General features: G+C 36.6%; 1 protein-coding gene across 1 annotated transcript in view; it reads left to right on the forward strand.

Annotated features, from left to right (window-relative positions):
* CD109 (CD109 molecule) overlaps positions 1-9,143 on the forward strand; it is a 148,985-nt gene that overhangs the window by 29,231 nt on the left and 110,611 nt on the right. The window contains exons 3-4 of the mRNA XM_006835791.1: positions 795-823; positions 7,258-7,488. Coding sequence (XP_006835854.1) covers positions 795-823; positions 7,258-7,488 — 260 coding nt within the window. The remainder of the gene's footprint in view (positions 1-794; positions 824-7,257; positions 7,489-9,143) is intronic.

A 9,143-nucleotide genomic window follows, 5' to 3' on the forward strand; every position in this document is an offset into this window, starting at 1 on the left:
AAATTCTTGTTTGGTTGAAAGAAAAATTCAGGGGATATTTTTTATTTAACTTTTAATGATCTTAGGGCAGAATAGTTCATATAGTCTTCATGGCTCTGGAAAAGTTTGGATTCCATGAGAATCCTTTAATAAATATATCTAAATGAACAAGGGCATATCACTACCTCTGAATTCATATCACTTAGATGGAAACATTGGATAGATATGGATTTATATTTACCTTGTTGCCATTTTCCCCCTTAAATTATAAGTACATCTGATAAGAAATCAGCATGAGTTAATTTGGCAGTGCTGCTTATAAACTTCCATGAAAAGAGTCTTCATTACCCTGATGTACTCATCAGTCACTTCGGAGTCTCCTGACATGACTAATTCCTTCCTCTTTTTTCTTTATCATGAGGATATGGTAACACACGAAGTAAATCTCAGGGTTCCTCTGTCCATCACCTGCATTTAACCTCAAAACAGCAACAGTAGCAACAGCAACAATGGCAACAAAAGAGGTTAAAAAAAAAAAAAAAAAAAGATGTAAAAGTAAAAGCAGAACTTACTAAGTTTTTTTTGGGTTCACCAACTGATCTTCTTTTAAGCCTGGCCCAGATTTTTTGTATTCTATGATACATGGATATGTAATAATCTCTTGGGCATTTTGAGCCTTACTAAAATTCTTCTGGTTTGACAAAATAAGTGTACAGTTTTATCTACATTGAAAGATTATTAACAAAGCTTGCATGTTTTGCATTATACCACTATATTAAATCGTGATAAACCTATTTTTCTTGTTTTCCTTTCAGGTTCTTTCAAGACACTTGTTCTTCCATCCGTAAGTACCTGTTTTAAAAATTTTGTTTCAGAATATAATTGCATTAAGGAGTGAATTAAATTAATATGTTGTTGACTTTAATGTCAATTTGAATTTCTTGTTGCATTGAGTTTGAGTTCACTTCAACCTTCAGATTACACTTCAGGTAAACGGGTTCTTGTTACCACTTGCTATCCAGTACATTCTTACTCATGGTCACCCCATGAATAACAAGGGGTTTCAAGGCTGTGACTTTTTGGAAGCAGATTGCTAGCTTGACTTCCCAAGGGCCTCTGGGTAGGTTCAAACCACCAATTTATCGACTCATAGTTGAGAATGTAACCATATGAGCTACCCAGGTTCTTCAAACTCATAGCATGGATTTCCTCTGTAAAATAGAGGGAAATTGTCCTGGACAGTTGGTACAGATTGAGCCATACAGTCTTGAGCATGTAATTAATTTTCAGTTGCTCAGTTTCTTTGTCCTGAAGAAGTTAGTGCCATGCAGAGTCATTTGGAGCCTGAGATAAGAGACAAAATCAGTAATACTGATCCTGCCTTTATAGATAATTTTGATATTTTTATTTATTTTTTGTTTTTATTATAATTCTTTTACATCTTAAATATAAGGACTAGCAACTCCATACCCTATTGTCAAGTGCCATCCAGTTGGTTCATAGCCACCCTGTATAGGTTTTCCGAGGAAAAACTGTGGTTCGAAGTCCAGTGCTGATCCTGTAGCACCACACCAGGAGTCCCCAATATCCTATATTTGTCTTTTTTCTATTGTAAGCTGTCGTTAGGTGCCACCAAGTCAAATAGAGTGATTATTCAATGAAAATTTTACTAGAGATTATATTTAGAATGGAGTGGAGTCTTGATGTGGCACTGCAGGTTAATGCGCTGGACTGCAAAGTTGATTTGAACCATAAGATTGGCAGTTCAGGTTCGCCAGCTGCTTGGGTTGCTGTGGGTCAGAACTGACTTGACAGCAATTAACAACAACATATTCGGAATATATCCCATTTTAGTAAAACAAAATTCAAAAGACTTTTTCCAGACATAAATGGTCTGGGAAAAACTTGATATTTCTTGGCAAAAACAGAAGAGTCTGCATTTTAAGATTAAAATACCCCTAACTTTGAAACCCTATACAGGGTTGCTTTGAGTCAGAACTAACTTGACGGCTGTCAACAACAACAACAAACTTCCAAAGTACACTTGCATTCTGATGTTTATAAATTAATAGTTTAAATTATTCTTTAAGACATTAGTGGCTCTTTTGCTGTAAAATATGAATATTTTATGATTGCTTTAAAATGAGTTTTTAATTCCAGATTTATATTGTTTCTATTTTTGTTACACTAAAATCAGCCTTCCGTAATAAAGAAAAACATAATTGATACTTAATATATAGAGATTCTATTTTTATATAAAATATGTTAGAACATTTCTTAAAAAATTATTTTTGTAAAGAAATCCAACTTAAAATTAGCGGAGTTTTTCCCCCAACAGTTTTTACATGTACTGTTTCATGACATTGATTATACTCTTCAAGTTGTGGACCCATTCGCACCCTCCTTTTCTGTTGTTACTTAGAAAAGGTCACCATCCCTTAAGCTTTTTTCTCTAATCTTTTCAGTGACTGTTATCAATTTGACTCTGTATTGATAGCTCTTAAAACACAGGAAAGAAAGAAAAGACCAAAATGTATGTCAGAAGAGATGCTGAAACTTGCTTTTGAGCGAAGAGACGCTAAAGCAAATGGAAGAAATGAGGAGGTAAAAGAGCTGAACAGAAGATTTCAAAGGGCACCTTGAGAAGACAAAATCAAGTATTACAGTGAAGTGTGCAAAGACCTGGTGTATTATAATGAAACGTGAAAAGATACCCAAAGAGAAGAACAGGCTTAACGTTTCTCAAGGTGAAAGAAGTGAAGAAAAAATTCAGCACTTGGCTTCAATATGGTGCTGTGGGTTAGTGCGCTGGACTGCAAGGTCAGTTTGAACTGTAAGGTCAGTGGTTCAAGCTCACCAGTCACTCCTCGGAAATACTACACCGGGTCACTATGAGTTGGAAATGACTCAAGGGCACTTAATAACAACAACAATGGGCAAAAAAGTTGTCAAAGACTTCATGTTGCTTGGATCCAGTATCAGCCTCATGGAAGTAGCAGTCAAGACATCAAACGACATGTTGCATTAGGCAGATCTGCTGCATAAAACTTCTTTGTAGTGGTCAAGAGCAAAGATGTCAGTTTGAGGACTAAGGTGCACTGGACCCAAACCATGGTATTTCCAATAGCCTCTTATGCATGTGAAAGTTGGACAGTGAATCAGGAAGACAGTAGAAGAATTGATGCATTTGAGTTATGTTGTTTGAGGAGAATATTAAAAGTACCATTGACTGCCAGAAGAACAAGCAAATCTGTGTTGGAAGAAGTACTGCCAGAATGTAGTTTAGAAGCCAGCATGGTGAGAATTTGTCTCTCAGACTTTAGGAATATTATTAGGAGGGACCAGTCCCTGGAGAAGGACATCGTACTTGGTAAAGTGGGAGGTCAGTGATGAGATGGATTGGCACAATTTAACAGCTCAAACTTAACAGCAATTGAGAGGAGGACGTTGAACTAGGAATATTATAGTTGACATCAGTTAGATCTTGGCTGAAAGCAGAGAATACCAGGAAGATGTTTACTTGTGCTGTATTGACTATGCAAAGGCGTTCAACGGTTTAGATCTTGACAGACAATGGATAACATTGCAAAACTTGGTATCCTATAACTGTGCTCATGAGGAACCATAAACCAAGATGCATTGACTCGAATAAAACACGGGGCTACTGAATGGTTTAAAATCAGGAAAATATTTTTGATTTAAGGTTTTAAATTTAAATATTTCAGAGCAATTGTTTAATCCAATTGGCTTCAGAAAGTCTGGATTCCGTGAGAATGTGAGATTCTGTCACAGTTTCCCCCCTTTTGGTAAGAATTCATCTCTGGAATCTCTGATCAGATGTTCAGTAGTGGTAGCTGGACACCATCTAGTTTTTTTGGTCTCATGGCAAAGGAGGCAGTTTTAATGTATTCAAGTAGTCACACAGTCTACATCCTTCTCCTTTTCCTGACTCTCTTCTGCTGTTGTTCCAGGTGAATAGAGACCAATTGTTGTGCCTTAAATGACTGCTTACAAGATTTTGGTTGCACATAACAGCCTGAGCAGCTACTCTCTCTCTTTTTTATTGTCATTCTAAATATGGCTATCACATAACTTTCCATTTCAGCTTTTTACAGGTATACAATTTTTTTGTCATTGAGTTCAATAATGAGCTATGCAATTTTACCCTTAATCAGTGCAATTTTCTCATCAGTATTAATTCCCTTTTACTCTTTCTTTTTGCCACTAATGAACTTTGTTTTCTATACATTTACCTTTCCTTTTTCTATACATTTATGTAAATGAGGTTATACAATATTTGTTCTTTTGTGATTGACTTACTCTACTTGGCATAATGTCTTCCAGTTCTATCCATAGTGTATCATGTATCAGGACTTCACATTTCTCCTACTGGTTGAGAAGTATTCCATTGTATGTATGTACCACCTTTTGTTTATCCATTTATCTATTGATAGATGTATAGGTTGTTTCCCCCTTTTGGCTATTGTGAATAGTACTGCAATGAACATTGGTGTACAAGTCTGGTTTTTGGTATATACTTATGAATAGAATTGCTGGATAATATGGTAGTTCTATTTTTAGTTTTTTGAGAAAGCACCACACTATTTTCCACAATGACTGCACCATTTTGCATTTCCACCAGCAATGCATAAGGGTTCTAATTTCCCCACATCTTCGTGGAGAATAACACTGGTTATTTTTCTGTTTTTAATTTTAATTTTTATCATAGCTATCCAATACCAAACCAAAATCATTAACATTAGTCAGTATCTTGTCATGGTTTTGATTTGCATTTCTTGACAGGTAATGACATTGAACATTTTTTCAAATATTGGGTGTCCATTTGAATGTCCTCTGGTGAAGTGTCTATTGAAGTCCTTTGCCCATTTTATGACTGAGTTATTTGTATTTTTATTGTAGTGTTGAAGTTTATATTTTGCTTTTTGGTTATTAGATTCTTGTTGGATATATAGTTTCTAAAGATTTTCTCAGAGTTGGTAGCTTGTCTTTTTACTTTTTTGGTAAAGTCTTAAAACTCTTCTTTTTATTATGGTTTGGTAAAGTCTTTAAAAAAATTGTTTTTAATAGTAAATTGGTTGAAAGTTTACAGAGAAAATTAGTTGTCTTTTTAACAACTTATATGCATTTTGTGTCTTAACGTTAGTTGAAATTCCCTCAATGTAACAGCACTTTCCCCATTTTCTTCCTGGATTTCCTGTGTCCATTCATCCTTCTTTCTAGTCCCTTCCTGCCTTCTACTACCCTGGTGTGCTACTATAGGATAAACACTAGAGTGTTTACTGCAAGGATGTCGGTTCAAACCTACCGGTTGCTCCTTGGAAATCGTACACAGGGTTGCTATGAATCAGAACCGACTCGACTGCACTTAACAACAACAGTTACCATCCTGTTGATGAGCAAAAGTTTAAAATTTTTATGAGGTCCCATTTATTCACTTTGTGTTTTTCTGTTTGTGCTTTTGTTATTATATTTGATAATTCATTGTTAAAAGCAAGGCCTGAAAATGATGTCTCCTTATTTTTCTAAGAATTTTATAACTAAAGCTGTAAAATTGCGTGAGAGTAGTTTTATTGAATCAGAAATGCTGACCCTTCCACTCTCCCTTGAATCAGAAATACTTTTGAAGTTTAAGTACAATTTCTAGTATATCTTCCATAGATTGTATTGTCTTAAATTTCTGAAGTTTATTTTGGAATTATGTGTCCATTATTTTTAGTAACTGGAACTATTAGCCACATAAATTAGGATAATTACTACTGCACTGTCTCAGTTTCTTTAAGGTAATTAATCTTTAAGTTTAAAAGGGTAGCATGGCTTTAGACAACACAGTTAAAATTAGTAATCCACTTATTGTCTACGGACCATTTTGAGAATGCCTTCCCCATGTATCCTGGGCAGAGAACTAGTATCTATTTTTACCCATGTCCACACACAGAATATGCTTTCTGCATAACCGAGAAACAACAATGTCCAATTCAGAGATTGCTTGATATTTCATTGATTAAAGCCGCTCAGATGGTGGACTCCTAGACCCTTGTCTTGCTGCTAGACATGTCTCCAGCTATGGGAACTGCAAAATTCCTCCAGCAAATTACAATGTCACCTTTAGAACAGGAAAGAGTCAGAGAATTTGTGTACCTATTTCAAAACTACTTCATGTGGTGCTGTAGGATAAGCACTGGACTGCTAACCACTAGGTTCAAACCCACTAGCCACTCTTTGGAAACCCTATACAGGGTTGCTATGAGTTGGAATTAACACATATTTTAATAATGCTAGAAGGTTGTTGTTGTTAAGTGCTGTTGAGTCTGTTCTGACCCTTACTGACCCTGTATAGGTTTTTCCAAGGAGTGGCTGGTGAGTTTGAACCGTTGACCTTTTGGATCAAACCTACTTTGCAGTCTAGCACATTAGCCCACAGTGCTACACTAGGACTCCAATAAAGCTAGACGGTAGGAGTTCTGTTATTAACAGCAGTAGTAAAAGTAGCAGCACTACCCTTTACTAAAACTATAACATATGGGATAAGCAAGTTAAAAAGAGAAAGCATCTTAGTGATAAAAGGATTGAGAGAATATAGGAAGAAAATAAATCTTGTGGAGGGAGCTGCGCCTTTTGCTGTTTGCTACTTCAAATAAGGGGTTTCTATACAGACCCACAGTAACTATTGTTGTTAAGTGCCTTTGAGTCGGTTCTAAGCCATAGTGACCCTGAATAGGGTTTCCGAGGAGTGACTGGTGAGCTTGACCCTTGCGGTTCAAACTAACTTTGCAGCCCAGCACATTAGCCCACAAAGCACACTAGGACTCCCACAGTAACTATTAGTATGGAGGGATTTGCATTGCAGTGAGAAACCACAATTGCTACTGCTGAGAGAGAACTGTGGGGTATGTTCCATGAGTTCCAGGAACTTAGAATTTTAATTGGAGAGCAAACTCTAGGATGTTAAATGAGGAAAAACAAATTAATAAACTTTGTAATTACCTATGAGTAGTAAAATTTTCAGCATTTTGATTACTTTTGATAATGCTACGTATTTAAGTTTTTTATTCTAACTAAGCGTGGCAACGATAGTGAGGTTGGCCCAGGATCGGGCAGTGTTTCATTCTGCTGTGCATAAGGTCGCTATGAGTCGGTATCAACTCGATGGCACCTAACAACAACATTAAAACTTACAAGAAAAATATTTTTGACCTACAATAATGAGACTTTGATATGTCTGATCTTCTTCTTCTTTTTTTTTTTTTTCTTTCCTAGCTACCTCTGAACAGTGCCAATGAAATTTATGAGCTACGTGTCACTGGTCATTCCGAGGATAAGATTTTATTCTCTAATAGTACGATCTTATCATTTGAGACCAAGAGAATATCTGTCTTCATTCAAACAGATAAGCCCCTGTACAAGCCAAAGCAAGAAGTGAAGTTTCGTGTTGTTACACTCTCCTCAGATTTCAAGCCTTACAAAACCTCTTTAAACATCGCTATTAAGGTAAGTTTCAGACAGAAACGGAGCAAGCAGTTTGATCCATTTTACTGGAGCTCTCATGGAAACTCACTTTGATACTGGAGTGCCTTAGAAGAACTCACCTGAGCTAAGCCTTCCCTCCCTACATGGGAATCTGCTCTCTAGGAAGAGAGTAGGTAGAGCATCCTGGTTAAGAGCTTGGTCTCCAGAGTTGGCCTGCTTGAATTCCAGTTTTGAAGTCTTCATTATTCATTTGTCAAATATTTACTGAATTCCTATGGTCTAGACCCTGAGGATGGAGAGGTGAACAAAAGAGATTAAATCCCTCCTTATATCAAGCTTATATCTCAGTAAGAAGGGGGTAGATAGACAACAAATAGACACAAATATGTGCTTATATTCATAGGGGCTTTAAAAAGTTAATGGAAAAATCCCATTATGTTTTTATCCCATTTTTCATGATTTTTTTTGAAGCTCCTTCATATTTATATATAAAAAACCAACTCACCCACTGCCATTGAATTGATTCCAAGTCATAGAAACCCTATAGGACAAAGAAGAACTCTGGGTTTCTGAGGATGTAAATCTTTAGGTGAGTAGATGGCCTTATCTTTCTCCCACAGAGTAACTAGTGGGTTCAAACTATTAACCTTGAGGTTAGCAGCCCAACGCATAACCTAGTACACCAGCAGGGCTCCTATACACACAACACACACAAGGAGCCCTACTGGTGTTGGGCTGCTAACTGCAAGGTCGGCAGTTCAAACCCACCAGTCACTCCATAGGAGAAAGATGAAATTGTCTGTTCCTGTACAGACTTACAGTCTTGGAAAGTCTACATAGGATTGTTATGAGTCAGAGTTGACTTAATGGCAGTAGGTTATATATATATGCACATAAATATAGTAAATACCAAGAAGAAAATAAGATGAGATAAAGGTACAGGTGTATATGTATCTGTGTGTGTATGTGATAGTTTGTGCTTGTTATATATATTTTTTACACCAAAAAAGAAATTTTATTATCTTTAATGCTGGTGCATAACAAGTAATAAAATTATAGGAAGAGGCAGAGGCAAACTTCAGATATTGAGGATGATTTCTGGCTAGGTATAAAACCTGTAAAAGGTTGATAGCATCATTGTTCATAGTCTCTCTTAGATACAGTTTTCCTTTTAAATGACAACTTCCACTGACAGTTCTTATACTAATATGATATACTAATAAAGTCTTTCACCTGTCAAATTAAGTGAAAAACAGAGAATGAGTAAAACAATATTTCTCCATGGTTGTTGTTGTTAGGTGCCATTGAGTCAGTACCATCTCATAACGACCCTATGCACAGCAGAACGAAACACTGCCTGATCCTGGGCCAACCTCACTATCGTTGCCATGGTTGAGCCCATCAATGCTGCCACTTTGCCAATCCATCTTGCTGGAGATCTTCTTCATTTTCTCTGACCCTCCACCTTACCAAACATGATATCCTTCTCCAGCGACGGGTCCCTCCTGACAATATGTCCAAAGTGTGAGAGATGAAGTTTGGCCATCCTGGCCTCCAAGGAGCACTCTGGCTGTACTTCTTCCAAAACGGATATATTGGTTCTTTTGGCAGTCCATGGCACTTTCAATATTCTCCTCCAACACCACAACTCAAAAGCATCAATTCTTCTATGGTCT

The sequence above is a fragment of the Chrysochloris asiatica genome, unplaced genomic scaffold (assembly GCF_000296735.1).
Source record: "Chrysochloris asiatica unplaced genomic scaffold, ChrAsi1.0 scaffold00019, whole genome shotgun sequence".
NCBI lineage: Eukaryota > Metazoa > Chordata > Mammalia > Afrosoricida > Chrysochloridae > Chrysochloris > Chrysochloris asiatica.